General features: G+C 42.7%; 2 protein-coding genes across 6 annotated transcripts in view; one reads left to right on the top strand and one right to left on the bottom strand.

The window, feature by feature from the left end:
- Positions 1–20,599, top strand: part of LOC147756121 (uncharacterized) — a 56,559-nt gene that overhangs the window by 17,769 nt on the left and 18,191 nt on the right. For 3 of the 4 annotated variants that reach the window (XR_015326091.1, XR_015326090.1, XR_015326092.1), the window contains 2 exons: positions 3,308–3,677; positions 17,617–17,756. Coding sequence is in view for 1 of the 4 variants with exons in the window: in XM_086986639.1 (XP_086842765.1) it covers positions 3,308–3,399 (92 nt within the window). In the remaining 3 variants the exon portion in view is untranslated. Of the gene's footprint in view, positions 1–3,307; positions 14,241–17,616; positions 17,757–20,599 lie in introns of those variants that run through there. The other variant, XM_086986639.1, reaches the window with a different exon arrangement.
- Positions 1,767–20,599, bottom strand: part of LOC111249875 (uncharacterized) — a 59,311-nt gene continuing 40,478 nt past the window's right edge. For both annotated transcript variants that reach the window (XM_022804318.2, XM_022804319.2), the window contains exons 2-3: positions 12,038–12,158; positions 1,767–3,667 (exon numbers count right to left, since the gene is read on the bottom strand). In XM_022804318.2, the coding sequence (XP_022660053.1) occupies positions 3,491–3,667; positions 12,038–12,158 (298 nt within the window). In that variant the 3' untranslated portion in view covers positions 1,767–3,490. The remainder of the gene's footprint in view (positions 3,668–12,037; positions 12,159–20,599) is intronic.

Raw genomic sequence — 20,599 nt, 5'->3', positions numbered from 1 at the left:
TGTTCTGGATAGGCCTGGTGGTTGACGAGATAGAGGTACATTTGTACGGTAATGATAGTAAACACCGAATTTCGATATTTCTGTTTTTCTCTCGACATCCTTGCTTTCTCTTTTATTTAACTTATGCTTTAATTACTTGCCGTACAAGTGGTAAGGTTTTTGACAATTTTCCGTACCAATTTCGGACGATCTCCTTTCAAAGAGCATATTATCGCATATCTGTGTCGACAAAATTGAGGTCGGCATCAGTCACATAATCGAGTTTCCTGGTAGCTTTCGCATTTTGATTATCCTTTTATTTATATCGAATATTTGACATAGTGAAAGACCATTTTGACCAACTGTCTAAGGGTACTACATGAAATTAACCGATCAATATCCAATGATCACTTCTTTTACGGTTTGTCTAAACAATGGCTACAACGAATGTGTGTCAAATAAAAAGAAGGAATATTAGGCGACGGCGTGTTGTGGTTGCGACCGCTAAGAAAGGAAAGGAAAAATGGCACATGACATACAAAATGTCTTCAGAGGAATACCGTCGTTTGAGAACCGCTTAGGTTCCTTCTTCCTCTTGAGTTCTTTTACCTATTGCTTCATATTTCGTTATTGAGATAAAGTCCAATTGACTAGTGAGAGAAAGAACAGACGCTAACAGACATAACATGACTAGAGCCAGCCCTCGCCAATGCCCATTACGAGTGTGACCGCTGATGTCCGTAAGGGAAGCCGACGTCTTGAAATCGACACAACGCGGTTCCGATTGCGCAATTGCGGTTCGTGCCAAAAAATCTTGACGTGAACTACTCACGATCACGTCGAATGATATCTCCTCAGCGTGATGCCTGTCATTTACTGGTAACTCAAATGAAGCTAGCAAGTCATTATGTGCGTGTGTTCTTATTATCAACGTCTTTGATATTGCGTACGAAGACACGTCCGCGGTGCGTTACAATAAATATATATATATATATCGCCATCACAGTCTGTTGTTCGCTTTCCTAAAAAGGCCATCAACCGTTCATCCAGTTTCCTCGCACGTTTCCTGTTCTTAAGCGATATTGTACATATTAGTCATGCTTTCTTCGGGGTTTCGACAACGATGAAGTTCTTTTTTCCGACGTTTCTTCCAACGACACGCAACGCTTGCGTAGGTTTCGTCTGATGATCTGTTTTCAAAGAAGCCACGTGTCTGTCTGCGGCCATCGATGGCCTCAAAGGGCACACCTTCGCTGTCCTGTGCCAGAATAGTAAGCTACTGCCTCCCGAACACGGTCGGGACGAAGCTAGGTAGGAAGGGCGGTAAAGCGGTCGAATCGGTTACCTAGAGACGAAGACTTGCTGTCGGCCCTTCATTTGTAATAAGCGCGGACGCGTAACTATCTTATTCAAAGCTAGTTCCCATACAATGCTACTATGAGATCGGAGCTACACTATAAATAATGTACTGGATGAAAAGAGAGACATTGAAAAAATGCACGCACATATATAAATATATATATATATATATATAATGATGGATAAAATCTATATATATATACGCAGTGTAACAATAATGATATGAGGAAAAGGAGGAAAATTAGCATTAAAAAATACAAACACCACATAACGTACCAACAAAGACTCTTTGTTGTACACAATGTTTATAGCTTTATGCTATGTATCCTAATACATAATACGGTGTGAAATTAAAACAGACATTTTAATCCATTATATGTATATATATATATATATATATATATAATTTAACAAAATTTGTCGCCAAATAATTTTATATTAGTTGCTTTATTTTTGCTTTGCTTCTTAGGATTTCATGATCATCGTCGTTATAACCGACATTATAGAAGGGGATTATAGAAGGGGGTACAATGCGATTGTATAAGTAATATAGTACAAACGACGAAAAGGAACTGAGTTGCCCACTTGTTTATAGATATGTTTGCCTTTTTGAAGGTGTTAAGAATATCGTGCACCCTGTCTGCGTCTCGTTTCTATCCAGTTGTTGCTAATGAAGATCGGATGCTGTTGACGAATACGCTCTAGATGTAACCCTGAACGGTAACTTTTAGCATCGGACGTTTTTTCTGTCTTTTCCATGGACAATAGTTCCCGAACCATCGCATGGCAGCAAAGTTGCTGCCCTATAATTATTTCTGTGTTTCAACATATTCACGCCGTAAATCTTTGTCGACAACGTCTTGTCTTTATTAAAGCACTTATTTATAAGTTGATTTGTTTGTTTGCCGATCATTTGCCAATAACTTTCCATAAGTGTATTTGTAATTATGGTTTACACCAGAACCTTATTAGAAAATATAAGTATTCTTTAGTGGTCGTTCTACTAAAATGATATCTTTGATTGTTTATCCCCATTGTGAACTAGCCGTTTAAACATGTATTATCTATAAACGTTTTTTTGTTTTTTTTTCGTGATCTATCTCTCGCCTTATACATGTATATATGTACAGCATCGGCATATCCCTTATCGTGTTCTTTGATAATAGCACATAAGTGAGTTATGCTACTTTAGCCATGTGCTTCCTTGAACCCCCGAGGAATCTTTATTTTGACTAAATTTTCTATTATCCATCATTCAATAAATGGGGCTCACAGAGTCCATCGATTTTCTCTTATGTTTTCCTTCTCATAAACAGATTGCTCTTTTTTCGATTATGTATCACTTTTTTACTGGCGCCAATTCACGTCATGTTTCAATGATAGGTGCCTTTCATACGCTATATATATAAATAGTATATATTATACTCACTCATCCATATCATATATTGTTGTTTCACCGTAGAAAGGAATCTAAATAAATGTTTCCTTGAAGATTGGTCTCTGTATGGTAGGTGTACACATTCTCCACTTATAACGGTCGCCATAATCAAGGCTTTTCTCTCATCTTCTTGTTTTTTCCTGTCTGCAGCCTCCATTTGTCTCTTTTATTCAGCCGGACTCAGGTATATTTTTGGTTTCTTTTTTTATTCGGAAAATAGGTTAAAATGTACATTTAAACTCGAGTTTACATAATTAGGACAAGTCACTGGGTGGCGACACACGAGGCAAACTAACAGGTAGATGAATTCCGATATGAATGAAGCACGTGACGTCTCAATCTTCCGCGAATCAGTCTTTCACGAGGATTCACTAACGGGACGTATGTGTATGTGTGAATCCTAACTGGTTCCAAAAATTAACGATCTACATGTATATATGTCTAATTAATAACCCAACAATTATCGGCAATTTTCATATTAGAGTCTTCATTCATGCTAACCACCTTGCCGCCTTTCCTGATTTTTAATAGGTCGCCTGGGTCACAAGATCCAAAGGGCATCTGGGTCCCCTACTAAACGTACATCGTTCGCGAAGCTGACGGACGCCCATAGTGTGGTATAGGCACCCGTTCGACAACTTCAGGAGCCTCACGGATGATGAACAGAATGATATGCTAGACAATAGAAGATAACAAGACTTCTGGTCCGGGAATTCACACCGGCTCCATCGGTACTTCAGGACTCGTTTGTGACGCGCCACCATCTTCGAAGCGCACGACAAGTTGTCGTTTCTCACCAAGCTTTCCACCCTGGCCGCTGACAGGCTGATATCTGTGGCAGCCTGTACCGACAAGAAGTAGGACGATTGCCGCAAACAGGATAAATACCACCTAGAACCATGTATGCGAAAACACAAAAAGGAAACGTGAGAGGATGAATCATGTTATTATTAGGGCGCTAGCTGTATCATCAACTCGCAAGTATCAATCGCAAATCTGTACAAAAATATATACGACTTAATCAAACAAGTTAGGTTTGCGATGGGTTGTTACTTCTAAGAGGTTGTTAACTTTATACGTAAAAGATAAACTCCTGAATAGGTCTACAACTTTTGCATTATAAAACAGCAATAAAGAATAACTTTTCTTTATTTAATCGATGCATCAGGAACCAAACTTTTGCCACATTCCATCTGGGTAACTTCATCATATTTGAAGCTGAAGAGGGTATATTCGTCTGCTAGGAGATTGGCTATGAGTCTGCGCCTGTTTCACCTTTGACTGTAGCTAACTATTTACGGCAATGAGTTAAACCTGCGTAAAACCGCAGGTGCGATATTTGTGTTGAAAAACTATGTTGTTTTCACCAATTCCGTACCCCTAACCTTAAACGTAATAGTGAGAAGAACTGCCCAGGTATTATGTATCATCAAAAAAATTTTTCTCAAATATGTCGTTTCTGTTATTGTTCAACCCTTACCTATCCAGACTTACAGATGCCAAAAATCGATCCGTTAAGGTTTTTTTCCAAGATGGTCGGCACTTCGTATATACACGTATATACGAATTCTTGGTTCGTATAAGGCTATGGGATGGTAATAATTAAGATAATATGGAAGCGTGGCCATCAACGACAAATTTTATTCAAGTGGTCTGATACCACGCTCTACCAGCTACTTCCCAGTTTTCCCTTGGCATTCCTTAATCATAAGTTGTTTTTCCCTGCTCTTTTTTTCATTCTTTCTGTTATTTTTCCTTCTGCTCTTATTAAACAGTCATCAGTGCACCCGCACCCTGCCAACATCTCGGTCATCACCATCATTTTTCTCCACCTTCACCAGCCAAAATGTCGGACTGGCTAATGTTTGAAATTCGAAATTCCCACTAAGGTTTCAGACTCCAGTGCTGCTGAGGCACTTGGCCTCAGATAGAAAACTGTGAGCAAACGAAAGCACTGGAGCGCTCCGGAAACGACGCATCGTGCATGTAATGAGAGCCGCGTTTGTAGGCTTGCCGTTTCCAGGGCGACACAGATCGTGGAGCTTGGGCCGCTGCTGTTTCCGCCCACCAGTAGGTCTCGTTCACTGTGCCATTCTTCTTTAAATTGGCTTTTTTTCTTTTTCCAAGTCGCAGCGCTTTCCGTCCTTACCGTTCGAGCTTTTTCTCCCATAGCATTTCATCACTTTTTTTTGCATGCTTTGAGTCATCCTTTTTCTTGCTTTACCCCCATTCCCATCTCGCTCTCTGTCTTATTGTTCCATACTGGTCCGTTGAGCTTAGGCGGCTTTTTTCGGTTTTTAGCCTCCAAGCTGCGGGCTATAGCTTGGCCTTGACAGGATAGCTACAGGAGCGCCCACTGTAAAGACTATGTTGATGTCTGGGGTTCTACAGAGCACCATTATCCTCTTCGAGTTATGAGGCCAATTGCGATTACATAGAAAGACACTAGGCAGAAAGCAGAAAAAACGGAACGGGAAGAAGTTCGGGTCACAGTTTTGCGAATGCCACCACTAAAAGAGGACCAACCGAGGTTGGAAAAATAGCACAGGCCAGGTCTGACTGTTTGGCTGGTCGAACCGGAAATCGGATGGGGATGCACGCCCGTAGAAGTAGTAGGAAAAAGACCAAGTGAGTCAGCGGAGTTTTTGGCTTGGTTCCACAGTACTACCCTGCAGTAGTTCCCAGCATTTGCGGAAAAGCCACGTCGTGCGTGTTGTGAATACGAAATGAAGCATATTCTCGTCACCAGCGACGCTACTTCACGCGCTCAATTGCCGGTTGCTCGAACGCCCGCCTACTTTCTAGCTAGTCCGTCTGCCAGCCCACCAGTCCGCTCGGACAAAGCCTCACATAGAACCGTTACAAAACAGGTCTGAGTAACCATTGGTAAAGCAGCAAGGAGCGCCAGAGGGGGCAGCAAAGTAGGTAACAAACTTAATCCATACTCACTTCCCGTTCCACCCCCAGCTTAGTCTTACCGATTCTCTCCCAAAAAAGCTAGGGTGGTTGCTTGCAGTGTTCAGGACTGGTAGCTGCAACACTGTCGGTGCTAAGGCAGATGTGCCAATCACACAAACTTCTGCCCACCTTGAGCGGAGTCGCAAATGGCCGCATAAGCTCGAGAGCCAGCTCGAGTCTAGCAGCCCGTTAAAGGGTCTTGGCGGGCTCGCTCACCAGAATACAGTGCGATACGACGCCGCTGTGCCAGAGGTCCCACTCTGGTCGCGGCAGACCCCAGCGGGCAAAGCTACTAGGGCGTTTAGAGGAAGCAGGCGGCCAATCTATGGAAGAAAACAAAAATTCGATATATATAAGTAGGTTTACAAACAAGAGGTAGGTAGGCAAGGTATGAAGGATTATTATTAAGTACGTATGAAAGATTATTAAGAAAAGCGGTTCGTTTTACTAAAGGTATCTTCTAATTGATCTCTGTCAAAAAGTTCAGCTATTCAGCATATCATCCTCTTCTGGGCGCTGGGCGGAAACTTAACTATATAGGGTATTTTAACTCATGTTTGGAACAAACTGATGCAATGGAAGATGACGATCGTGGCAAGACCTATATGTCAAATACTTAACGTTTGGATATATAACATGTACCTTGTACGACACTCAACGTCCAGCAACAACAGATTAATAATGCAGTAGAAGCAAATACATTAATTTAATTTTCAATACACAATTTTACTGACATGAATACATACGCATACACGCGCAAGGTGCGTTACAGAGGTGCTTTGAAATAATGCAGTAATAACGTGTTCCGTCATTGGATTTAGAGCGGTTTAGGTTCGAGATCGGACGTAGCACTGCTTCGTAGTGGGAGGCGATCGCCTGAAGGACGGCAAAAAGCAGTATCGCACGCAAAACCCCAAAACATTTAGTAAGGAATATATTGTGAACAACAGATTTAATCAATCGTATAACATCCACTTTAAAACAATACTGTGACGCGGCCAGGTTCAGGGTTGTCAGGAATAAATAGATAGGCACCTGATACCGTCTTCTTCAGGACATGCTACCAACAATACAAACGCAAAGGTCTTTTGCCAAAAAGACACATATCAGCTTACGTTTACATGAATATGTTGTGCTCGCCACGCCAATCTATGCGATGCTTTCGCGAACTTGTTCTTTAAACACTGCAATATTCATCATTAACACTTTCTTTTCCGTACGTTTAGCTGCACTCGAGCTGGCCCAATCCGTAGACCTCTTAGAGAATCATCTTCACCATCCATTAAGGCTACATATAGTTTTTCTAACCGCTTCATGGTTGAAAGCAGTTTTTTAAGCTGCTATCATAAACTTAGCCGAGTCGCGCAGCCCCCTCCTCTTCCGGGCGCCTCGCTTACCCCCTCTCTCTCTCTCTCGATATGGCTGTATTTGAGTAAGCACAAAAGCAACAAACTAGATCTACCAGGGCTTGCAGGGAACCGATGGATGCAGAAGCCTCGCCGCAGACGACATCTTAAGAGCTTAGGGGGAGGAGTTTTAGCGAACGTAAAACAGCGATTAACTGTAATGTTACCGATGGAGAAACAAGTGCAGTAGTTTTTGCAGGGCATGTTGCTCAGAGAGTGAAAAAGAAAGCAGCCCTAAATAGTTCAATTTTCGGAGACTGAATAAGTCGTCCATATTTCTGCACGCCTGTAACCTTGCAGAGCCTGTCATACAGTGTATACGCATATGACAAAGGGGTAGTGAGTGCCGACAATGGCATGTTGGCAACAACAACAACAACAACAACAATACAGTGGGAAGCGGCTGTCTTTAAATGTATGAGGCTATGGGTGAAAAGAACTAGTGGTTGATATTACTTATCCTCAACTGGGCCAATGTTCGCTGAAGACGGCTACGATAATTGGGGCCTAAGCTGGGGAATGTACAAAATATTATGATAGAACATTTCATAATCTGTCATACAGATACATAAGGAAACAATGGGCTGGCACCTCTGCGCTATTAACAATAGCGACAAGGTTCTCTCGTATACGCTCGGACGGATAAAAAGCTATCATCTGAATGGTGGACGTACACAGTTATAGGAGGACGCGCTCTGTAATGGGTTAGAAAAAATGGTTAGCGATCCCTATTTATAAACGCTTCATCTACATCTTACTTTTCATATATCTGGGAAGAAATCGTTGCATTATAACACCTGCATGAATATACGCTATTGAAAGAGTAAAAAACATGTACCGCGTTAGATTAAATGGCCTAAGTACCTAGGCAAACCCGAAACCATTACATATGCTATCAATGAAAAGAAATGATCTTTTTACGCTTTAGCGAGGGTAAATAGCAGGTTGAACTTTGCAGCTGTTTAGGAACATTTGTTTGCCTTGCTAATACGCCTGAGTCCAAAGCTCTCTGAAAGGATGCTTGTCAAAATAAACAAGCGCCTGATAGGTTTTTTCGCACCCAACAAAGCTATTTTCCTGACCTGCAAATACAATAATATCAGCAAATCGCTCCTCAGATCATCCATAGGTCATCTTCACTGATGCAGGCCATAGCCAGTATGCAGAATAAAGACGCACTGGCCATTCGATACCGTCGCCGCTTCGTTTGCGTGGGGACCATTCATTGATCTATTGATGCTGCTAATCGGAACAGTGCAGGCAAAACGAGACAGCCTGTTTTGTTCGCATGGAACAAAAAGGCCAGTCCTTTTTTCTCTGATTTGCTCTGTGGTCCACATGCTTCCCGAGAGTATATCTCTTCGTAGACTGAATTTTGCATACTTCGCCGGTGGCCTTTGCAATAACAAATATCTTCACTGTCTCTATCAGCATGTACAACATTCAGTAAATATCTTCCCTGGGATACCATTCTGTGACGCTGCTGCTTATCGAGTTCGAAGGTGACCATTACGTAGCTGATAATTTGAGTTTTAGCTGTTGATCCGCACGTAGCATATAATCGTATCCAAAGCGACAGGCGAAACGTCAATGTTCGTGTCCAACACTAACCTGGTACGCTATAGGATGGATGTACACGGTAGCCGGTGAACACGTTGAAAAACATTGACTTAAATGGTATAATTGTTACCTGGTTGACGATATAATATTTTTTACTACTCTTCCACGAGAATTGACCTAATCGGCACGTTTGCCCTTTGAAGACTGTACCCAGATTATTATGCGCTCACTTTTTTCTAATTATTTAAAACTATAAAAACAGTTACTTTTAGCGCGCGCCCTGTCTCGATATTACCTATTTCCTTTACGAAATAGGTAACACAACAGTGAGCCAGACCAATAAAGAGCCACCTCTTTTCCCTTATTGAATCGAGATATAGATGAAGCCTAGTAGTGTGTATTATAAGCGGCCTCGGCCGTTGTCGAGAGAGAAAGATAGAAGTGGGAGTCTTCCGGGTCGCTAGAGCGCATCGCGCTCTCTACCAAACGACTCTACCGCACCATTCCTCCTACCCCCCAAACCTAATCGCCGCTTGTCCCCTACTCCTCTATCTTGGTTTCTTAACCACCGGAGGCAACTGAAGGAAATTCTAAAGTCGCTCAAGTTGTATGGCCCGTCTTCCGAACGCTTTTCTGCCATTCGGTGCCGTCGGAAATGCTTCTGTCCCCACCCCCTCTTTCTCCAAGCAATTGCTTTTGCGCCCTCTAGCGAAAAAAGAAAGGGGTTATCCGATGGACTACAACAGGAGCTGGGACTCCTGTTTCAGGCTGCTTCAAGCCTCGAACGGCCACTGAGGAGTTCTTTCTACCTTTTCTCTACTTCCATTGTTTTAGCAGCCGTTCATGCAGAACACGACAGTGGGAATTTATACACAACACTCCTTTGCCTAGTTAAAGTCATATGTCTTGACTTCTGTGTGCAACAGTGGCGACAAAGAGAACAACAGCAGCAACTCCGGCTGTAGGAAGAAATCGTTACCTAGCGTACTGAAGAGACACACAACTCTGCAATGTTTGGTGGTTGGGCACCGCTATCCAATGCTGCGTTAGTCTATTAATCCGTTTAATTTGTTGGACAATATGGACACCAGCGGACGATGAAATAATGGGCATAATTTTGATCGGGATGACAGGTCTCAACTGATTCCTATTTGTTACAGTTACTTGAGTATCGATTCTGTCAAATTCTTCTTGGGGCCAATGTGCATCACGTCAGGTCACTTATTGCCACAGGAAAAAAGAAACCTTTACACTCACTGATTTTTTTGTAGGGCATGTTAATCAGACGTACACTTTTGGGAAACATCGTCCATAAATCTCCCGCTGTAAGTGTCGTCTTATTAGCTATTGGTACTTTAGCCCCTTAAGAAGCTCTTTGCAGAGTGTTATGCTATGAAGCTAGCCAATAAGAACGTTTTTATACGTCCATTATCGATAACCAGACCGTAAAGATATTCAGATAACTCCGCGCATGACATGAAACCCCATAGTTTCATATGCCTATTAATATAATGGGTAAATAGTTTCTCCCTGTCTACTACAGGTTGCTTGTGTTGGACGTTCCGTAACCTCTTTATCACCTTCACATCCGAAAATAGCTAAAAGGGTTACCGCATAGTGTAACTGTGGTTTGTTTCTCTGCGCAAAAACCGGTTAACGGCCGTCGTAATATTCAGAAGACTAGTTGCATTAAACTGTGCTACTATTTGAGGAAAATGCCCCTTCAAATTATCTACAGTGCATAACAGCTGGTTCGGAGCTCTTTTAGCTTGATGCTTGTTTTTCACATAGAAGGCAATAGCAACATCGGAGAACGATATGGCGCAAACGAAAAAGAAAGGTCCTACATAGACAGAACGTACGTAGCCAAACACAGGAACACGATTCTGGCAGTTGCGTCAAATCCCTTCTGATTCTGCACTCTAGCGCCTACCTCGAAACGGCGGATACGTTCGCAACAATGAGGAGAGTGCTTCTGTGATCATTGTAGAATCAGTCCAGTCTGCCGGTTTCGCGTCGTTGCATTCTCCTCCATGTCATAGGCGAGCTTGCAATGTTGTTCGCGTGTGAAAGCCTGTCACATATACATGTCCTTCGAGTTCTAGGGCAAAAATTCCAATATTACTATCTTGGTCTGCTTCTAGCACTACTGCTACAGTAGCTATGGTATTGTCCGTCACCTCCAAGCAATACCACGTGTAGTATGGCTAGTGTTTGTCTATCTGCCTCGCTGGCTGCCCGACTCCTCCTAGCTAGACGGCTCTCGACAGAGCCCAACGTGAAATCCACAACAAAAAATACGTTGGGCCAAAGAGGCGCTCGGCGTATTTGGTTTACTACACATTAGATTCCTTTTTTTTTTTTTGGGATACGAAAGCAAAAAGCGGACTGAGATCTTGGGCGACAGGGCGACTAGACAATTGGCACACACATCGAGGAAAACGAACGCGGGGCAGCGAAACGTTCCTCTACTGCCGAAAAGGCCAGCAGAGGTCTGACCGTAAACACGCTATTCAAAAGCAATTCAAGCCTACCGCTGAACAGCAGCGAGGAAAAACCAACCACTAAGCTCAGCTATGCTAGCTGTCATCTAGCAAACAGCTTTTCGCACAGACCCGCTAAAAGTGAACTCGTTGAAATACTGGAAAGGGCAGGGGGTCAAAAGTCTTGACTCTTAGTTGCAGCTGGCTTTCGGATCGGTCAAGTGGCCGTCGGTGCCGGTATTCTAATTATTTTTCACAAACAGAGCAAGCGCAAGCATAAGCCAAAATGAGCAAAGATTTCTCTAAAGCACAAGGAGACCCTTTAGAGACAATCTGTAATCCTCGCCAACTTGACTCCAAAAGCCGAAAACATTGATGAGGCTCCCGGGCTATGGTCACGAATCCAATCAAGCCGAAAACATGATTTCTTCGAGAAGGAATAGATTCATCGGTCATTGCATAGGGGTGTTTAGGTATACATGAACGCATAGGTTACTGCGTATCGTATCTCCTACTGAACACCTCAATAAAACGTACGTTTTTATTTTCCGTAAAAGTCATTTGGTAGAATAGGAGTCAGTTGGACTTCGTACGTGCAGTACGTTAAGCGAAACGTATTTGAAAGCGTTCTGAATAATCTTTCATCATTATACCTTCTGTAGTAGTTCTGTGTGATGCCTTTTCTGAAGAGGAATAAACCTGCTCGTTCTCGCTCTATATCTATTTTTTGAAATGAAACAATATTTTATTACAGTCAATTAGTAGAAAGAAAACAAATTGTCAGGCCGTACAAATTCGCTTTCTCCTTTGACATATACTACTTTTAGCTATTACCAAGAGTTGTTGATATTTACCGTTACGTAAATAACTGCGTCTATCGATTGGTCGATACGAGGATAATGGAAAGTCTTGTAGTTTGGCGAGTGGCTGAAGCCAAGTGAGTTTGGCGTGAACGTCATGTTACATATCCGCAACCTGAAAGAATGACAAGTAGAAACAGATTTAGCGAATCTCGTCAAAGATGCCTGTTACTGTTGTTCCCAACGCCACTGCTACAATAAGATGGCTCTTCCCCAAGAACCATCGGTATCTGTGTTCAGTAGTATTGAAATATGCACGCACCTGTGTGTTGTGAATCTTCTCAACGACATAATAACATAATATTGTATAAAACGTGTTGAGACTGCGACGCGGAGTACCTTACCACTCAATTTCGGCACAAATTCGTTCAAGTTTTTACATAGGCTGTACTTATGTGCAACATCACTTTGTCCAACTGCGTACACGTATCTGCGATCAAGAGAAAAGAAGATCGCTCTAAGGAACGTTCAGTGGCTAGCTTTGGCATTTTTCTGCGACGACACTGAGTTTCGTGCGCAACGTAGCGATATCCTGGTATGACTTGTCTATGAAGTGCGTTTCGTATTGGCGATGTGAAACCCACGGACGTTGGTCTTTTGTCGAGTCGCTACGTTTCCATCAAGAAATCCTTAGTTAAAGGGTAAAGGCAACTACTTGCCTTGCCTCGTCGTGCTTTCCTTCAATTCAGCCTGATCGTGCTGTTTGGTCACATTCATGCCATTGCGCGTTGTTGTGTCACTGTCTTTTTTCGCTTGACAATATGTCACTGCCTTTAAATACTGACGGAACACTTTCCCAACCAGCTGGCACGCTTGGTCGTATTTCTTCTCTATTCCGTCTCTATCCGTTGTTGTGAGAAACATGTGTGTTACAGTAGTAACGTGGACGTGTTTGTGTTTTGTACCCGATTTATCAAACAGATGTATAACGGACGGCTGCCAGTAAAAACAAACAATTCTAGAAAAAGTGACACCGACAAGCCACGCCGATTCGGAAAGTCCCAGGCTATTCCCATTTTTCTGCCTACTCTCTTCGCGATCTGTCCCGTCGCCGTACACCGACCGCCACCTATTCAATATCCTAAGCCCTTGCTCCCGTTCGAGGTCTTCCATTAATGCTATTTACAGCTACCTATCCATTTTCGTACTTCAAATTGCATCTGCTTTTATTTATTTTTAGTATTTGTGTTCCATCGTGGGGTTCTCCGAGGAGTAAACAGTGGCTAATGTCGCCAACGGCAGGAACGGCAACCTCCGACGTCACTCTCCTAAGCTAAGTGCCTGAGATATAGCTGCGGCAGTGAAGGTGTCGACAAGCCATAACTTGTCTAACGTGTACGAACGTTTACGATGGATATTTTTTGAGGACGGTGGAAGCTGCGTCGGCATGTTGTGGCAGATTTAAGCAAAATGTAACTTCTTTCACGAAGTTGCGTCATCACATCTGTGCTCCTGGTTCAAAGCAAGGGAAAATTTATCTGCTTTGAGGCAATATTAAATTTTATTCGATCTATCTAATTTTATAGGAAGCCAAGTCAGTCCTAAGCGCTGACGGCTTACTGTTACAACGGCTACCGATGTAAGCTTTACTGTTAATTAATTTGAGCTGCGTACGGTTTCAAGAAGTAAGAAGGTGCTTCTACGCCAGGGTATTGGCTGTGCTATCTCTTGACGGAAAATTTATTTCCGTCAGTCTGCACGGCAAAGTACTTATGTATAGCAGAAAGTCAACGTAGAGCGGGATGCGACGTGTGCAGCAACTGTACGGAAACGGTCAACTGTATTATGTATCATGTAGAAATAGTTGTCAACTGGACGGCAGTCGAATCAGGTTTTATCGAATAAATTTATCGTTCATTAAATAATTAGATGGAGATGATGCTTGATTTGGAGCAGTAAAGCTAAGGCAGATTAATAGGCAACGATTTGTTATGTCTTCCAATGGCCGGCAAGTATGCTACGTTGTTAATGAAGGTCGCTTAAATACTACATTGGTCTACAACTTCAGTTTTTAATATCGCAATCGGCGATAGACGTTCCTGGCGCAAATTGTAATCGAACATGTATGTAAATGTGTGTATATATATGTACATAGGCAAAGTACAGGTTCGGGCTATAACATTGACGACTTCCGACAGACGGCGCCTCAGAGCTCGACCCTCACAGAGCCCTTTTGTACAATAAAGAATTATATTTATATTGCTTGTTCTTATTGTGGAGTTGATGCTTTTGACCGTTGTACTTTCCACTATTTATACATATAACATTAGTATCAGACCATCATTTATGCTTTTTTCGTTGTATCACACATTATGCATAATATACGCCCTCTATGGACGTATTTTTTTATCTCGCGATCTCAGACTACGCGTAGACGTTAACTATTTATTATAGTATGACTTAAAATGAGGTCACATTTTGCCGTACACTCTCCGTAGTCAAATTCTACTCCAAAGTTCATGTTCATAGAACTCTTTTTATATATGATTCCTACAAAATGATGCTTTTTTGGGTTTAAGCCGACGTCGATTCTGCTTTTTCATGTGCCCGCTTTTTGTCGTTTCGACCGGCTGCTTTGGCCGCCAGTGGACGGAGCCGTTGTGTTAAAAGCACAAAGTCATTCACTGAAAAACGTAAGGCAGCCCCTAAGCTTAGTTCCTCCAATGGACTCGGCCGTTTCTCCTTTTTTTCTGTCTCTTTTTCAGCCACCATTTTTTCTAGAGAGTGCCTTCTTTGGAGCTCTTCGGTTCACAGAGCTTGAATTGAACAAAAGCAGAATGCCGATTCAGCCATGCCTTGCTTCACATAAATTTTCGTCGAAAGGACGCACCAAAGTCACCCAGATCAAAGTTTAACTGCTGTTTGTAGTTTGCTTAGAAAATTCTAATAGACACTGAATTTAGGTTCACATAACAGGTATATGTGTGTATATTCACTGGCCTAAGCAGTGTAGAACTGTTTTACCACCAGCCCTTTATCGACTCGAATTGACTGCGCGGATTTTTGTATATGTAACTTAAGGAATCCTTGTACGCCTGTATAGGGAAACTAATATAGCTATTAGTAAATACGTCTAATTTAACATATAAATTCATTCAGAAATAATAATGCAAGGCCACTAACTGTCGCTCAAAAGGCTAAAAAAGAGCGTTTTTCTCATGTACATATACACACTAAACACGAACTTATGAAGACCACTTATCTAGTCAATAAGTACAACTTTTCTATCATTCCATGGCCCTGGTACTCTGTGACATCTTTAGTTCTCAGGTATATTTCACCTGTCCTTAAGTTTAAGTTTCTAGCCGTTATGTCCGAACTGCGGCAGTTGACAACAGAAGCCTCCGTAACAGCACCTTTTAGACAACCTGTTTCAGACGTCCCGCATTTTCCTTTGCGATGACGATGGTCAGGTAACGGTGGCTAAGTTTCCCGCAGCGTACTCTTGTGTGTCTCAGGCGCTCTGTTCCCCGAACTTTCTTATTATTCTATTTTCTGTATGCTTTTTTTAGATCATCCTTTCACCGCGTTGTAGCATAACCTATGGCACCTTGCCGTCGGCCCTCGTCTAGGATCGACGCCTCGAAGTAGTGGCTGCTGACTGAGCGACCAGATACGCTGCTGCTATCGATTCGGCTGGAGCTAGGGCAAGGCTTTGCATAAGTGATGAATTCCCGTCCGATCCTGTCCTTCCGATATTCATCTCTGTTATACGTCTGATCGGGTTCCTTAAAACGGGAAAATTGTTATCCATATGTGCATGGCGACGAAGTCTTCATTCGGAAACCTGCCAAGGTTAAATGCTCGATTTTGCGGTTACATTCCTAATCATTTAACCCTTAGCAACTGCCGCGAGTTGTTTTGAATGAGGCTTTAGAGACTAATCCGCGCACTTGCTTGTTATACTTTCTTTCCCATATCATCATAGTCAGACTGTGCTTCCTAAATAGTTTCCGCCCGAGGTAGAGATTTCCTGCATTACTTTCTAACAATACACGATGTGTCTATATAATGTCGCTACTTACGGCTTAGCAGCTGGCGGTCGTCGCTATTGCACCAAAGTTTCTTATTTTCACGATAAGGTCTTTTTTAGATTCGCTCCTAGCGTAACCTACCAACAGCTCGCTTCACTACATAGTGGGCCGCGGGCGTGCTATCTATCTCACCTCTCTCGACCATCCCCTGAGGCGGTTTGTAGACAAGAACTTCACATGCCCAGAGTTCTTCCAACTTACGCCCCTCAAGCCTCCTTTTACCCTACCCACCTTGGCTTCCTTTTTTCTCGTTTCGTCCTACTTCAAAGCGTTGGAGGCCGAGAACCTCTCACTCACATGCGTGGTTACTGTTACGGACGCCACTGACGACGGAATTACGATAGTCAGCTCCACGGCTGCCCCTTCAGCCGCTGTGCCTCTCTACGCCTTTTCTACGCTTCGACATATATTCTATGGCTAGAATTTTGGTTATCTGTTTGTTTGTGAAGTCGTACTTTACGCTGTGTTGTTTAGCAAATAAATGGATGATAAACTTGGCATCATGCCGCGCCAGGTGCACCCACGTTGGCGAGACCTGTCTCGTTGAGCAGTGCACAACAAGAGGCCAGATATGATTAAGGCTCAAGAAAATGATGGCGCCATAGCGGTTTTACATGATGAGCACCGCTGGCATGATCGTATAACACGAACAATAAGCCGCAGGTTATATTTTACCGTTATTTTACCTCCGGCTCTACAGGTTCTTGGAATCCTTTGTCGTAGTACGGCTCTATTCATCTGCCGCTTCTGGCCGTTCTCAACAAGACCAACGAGGCCGATCGCTGGAAGTTTCAAAAAAGCGACCAGCAGCAGAACTCCCAACTTTTCCGGTCATTTCGAAACTATCCGCGCTAGCCAAATTGCACGTTTCAAAAACTGATGTATGTTTCGATGTATTCGATGAGGTATTAAGTGATCGACCTGGCTTGATCGAGGAGGACACACCATAGTCTCAACGTCATTTGACGTCGGCGCTATTTATCGTTAATCGGATCACTGATGTATTTTTTCAGCGCAACAGAAATTGAAATGCCTAATATGTAAAGAGTCGGACAACATCACGTAGTCGACAGATTTGGGTAGGTGATATGATTTTGTTTGATCAGAGAAGCGGGAGCTACACGAATCCCGTCACTAACGAGCGCCTTGAAGCAACCAGTAACGGTACTCTGTGGTTGATTCTCACGGCATGCTGTTACTGTTGATTACCTTCGACTTGCTATTTACGATACGATATTACGATTAATAAACGATGTTCGCGTTCCTGGGTAAGGACGATCGCCGCATAGCTTTTCCGAACTCTAACTTCCTAAAGTTGAATTGCCAGACGGTGAGACATGCTTGAAAGTGTGTCCCTATTCAAGACGGAAACACTATTTACACATAAATTCGTGAAGAATAATCCTTGAGCACAGACTTTGTTATAAGGGATAGTGATTTTTATTTTATTATGACACTTTCTTATACTTTGGACAAACAAAAAAACAGTCGGTTTATTGCCAAAATCATTTTGTTGTTCTGGTTCATTTTCGTTTAAAGTGCCACTTCCAAGGTACGTTTAAGTCGAACGACCAGGACTCCCCGCGACGACAGGCAAGAGAAGGACTTGGAAAAACTCAACGAAATGTATCGAACAGCCTTGGCACTTAAGTATCCTTTTAGCCCCATGACGGTATAAGGTAAGTATGGGATAATTTCAGTAGTTCTACGAGAAAGTGCATACTACAGTTGTTGTTACCGTCCTTAATACTATTATTGATATTGTTTGATACTGGGTTTACCCATTATATTTATTTTATTCATCTTACCTGTTCGAACCGGAGGATCTGACGAAGCAAAAAATGCTTATTTTTGAAGTTTCTATGGTTCATTGTCACTTAGAGTGTGATGGTCGGCATATGCATCTCATCTTTAAACTCATAAAATACTGAACTAACTAAGTTGATCTATATCTATTCTAATAAGATCTATTGACGGAGGCATCGTTCAGGTTTATTTCCACCAACGTGAATGTTACCAACTTCATCAGACCAAGAAACAGGCTTAACACGAATGAGATCGGTGATCGATAGGTCATCGAAGCGCTTTCAGAGCACCTAAATCTAGCCATAAACGGGTATTCCGTATTAACGGGTATCTGAACATGGTCGCAATCTGACATGCATTCTCTGGCATTCCCGCAAAGGTGATTCGACCACACTACTTTGCACCTATCTCTGATGGGAAATCTCTAACATTTGCTCCCTAGAGAACATGCTAATAAGCAAACGTTACCCTATGTAGGAAAAGACTATCTGAGTGTGTCCTTGAAGAAGTACCCAGATGCACAGAAAGCTACAATGACACTCACAGCCCTTTCAAACGAATTGAAGGTGAAGACGACAATGGCAGAGATACACCCAATTGCTATTGTGCTTGTCGAAACTGACATCAGGCAGATTAAAGCTGACATTGCTCCACTCGAGGCAAATGTAGGCTTAAGTGTATTATTGGCCCTGCAAGTTGCCCCTCTGACGACAGTGTACACTTCTGAGTTTGAGAAGGCGTCTAGTATTGCTGGCTACGTTTCCGAAGTTCAATGTCTATGGAAACGAAAAGGTCTTGCTGCTAGAAAATTAATTCTAGTAAATCGAATAAATGATCGAGCAATCCATTGGCCTTCATATTGAAAGGCAATTTTACGTTATTTTCGTTATGCGAAACAAACTGTATTTCTATGTCCTACAATATGCTACAGCGCCGATCGGCAGTAGCTGCCGATTTTCTCATTTGCCAGTAGCGGATTACGCACTCATATCGCAGGTCGGTTGTGTGATGCAGACCCACCGCGCTATCGTAGAGGAAATTAAAATTTTTATGACGTCTATAAGCAGTCGGTAATCTACTTGTGGACAACGAAAAAGAAGCGACATGAAATGCTTCGTAATGATACGACAAGCTACGCCAGTCGCTCGATACCTCGCCGGGTGCGGAAACATCGAGCAGATCACAAAACCGACTGAGCAATCAGATTCAGCTTCGGAAGGCATAACCTGTACATATGTGCACTTTTTGGGCTAGCACGAGATTTTATATTTCGTTTATTTATTTACATTCGACATTTTACGTTGTTTTTTTTTTCGGGAAAAGATTACTCCAGCAAAACAACAAGTTTGCCGGCAGTAACAAATTTGCGGTTTACCATCTTTCTCAGAAAGTGGTCACTTACCAAAACCCCTACCTATCACCACCAGCCTCTGAACGTTGGACTATCTGCGATGATGCGTGGGAGTGACTTTCCCTGCGTCCCCCTGTCTATATGATACGGCTGGCGATGACAGTAACAGAACCAGCAACACCAATACGAGTGGCTACGATGTGGGAGTATCGCATGGAAAGCAACGTGTGCATGGCACCACTGTGTTATCCGACCGCTTTTATTAGTAGCCAAGTGCCATCCCGTCTTAGACAGGGATGGTCATAGGGGATTGCACGCAGCAGGCGCTACGGTCCGCGATGACGGTAGCCGCAAATGAAAAGATAGAAAAAATCTGGAAGACGTTACTTTTTAAAAGGCATCATGGCAGGTAACGGGTTGCAACAGATGCGAGAAAAGCTGTAAAGAGAATATGCGAACAACGCTAATGACGCTCGGTAATTACAATCAAAAAGTCGTTAGTTTATATGATTCCCTCGCAATAAACAAAAATTACTTTTATTTTTTCGTGCGGCCTTTGAAGAAATGTAACGTTTTTCTGTCCAAAATCTATTTTGTTTGTTTTACATCTGTTAGACGTTACTTCAGACGACTAGTTCCCCTCAGCGTTAAACGAAGCGTGTCTACGTCTGGATTCGAATCTACACCACCACGTGTCCCTAGGTTTTCACGCCGCCACTCACAAAGACAACTGCCTTCGATTTCGTAAGCGCTCTTGCAATGGACAACTTTTAATCGTACTCCATTTTCCTAGAAAGCGAAAATAATTTTTGTAAAAATATGCACGTGTCAATGGTGCAGCATCGCAGAGGGCGTAAGGGCTGAGCCATAAACCAGTGCCGAATTAGGTATGAATTCCAGAGACCGTTTCGTGAGGGACGATAGAGACTCGAAGACGACTTTGTAGCTATAGCGGGTAGGCTATAGCGAGTGCGCACGAAAATTTAAGTTAAGAGCAACTCACGCTAGATTGTGGAACCGCTCTCAGGGAGTTTTCCGAATAGTTGAACACCTTACGCATATCACGTCAGAATAGTTTATACAGCAGTGATTCTGCTGAAGGACCTTAAAATACCTAGCAAATTCGAAATCGTCAGCAATTATCTCAGGAGAACCTTGATGCACTCAAGGAGGACTGGTAAACCTCAAACCTACCGAGCAAACTTTTTATAACCTTTGCCTTGCCCGAGCTCGGGAAACACCTGAAAGGAAAGAGATTTGAGGCCGTTGAGGGAATACAAGAAAAAGGTCGGATAGTTGAGACCTATTCTTTAGATGAAACCGGAGAGCCGTTTCAAAACATCGAATAAAAGATGGCACAAATTA

This window comes from Varroa destructor, unplaced genomic scaffold (genome assembly GCF_002443255.2).
Source record: "Varroa destructor unplaced genomic scaffold, Vdes_3.0 BEIS01000004.1, whole genome shotgun sequence".
NCBI lineage: Eukaryota > Metazoa > Arthropoda > Arachnida > Mesostigmata > Varroidae > Varroa > Varroa destructor.
Note: the sequence above shows the minus strand (reverse complement) of the source record. Positions and strands in the feature narration are given on the sequence as shown.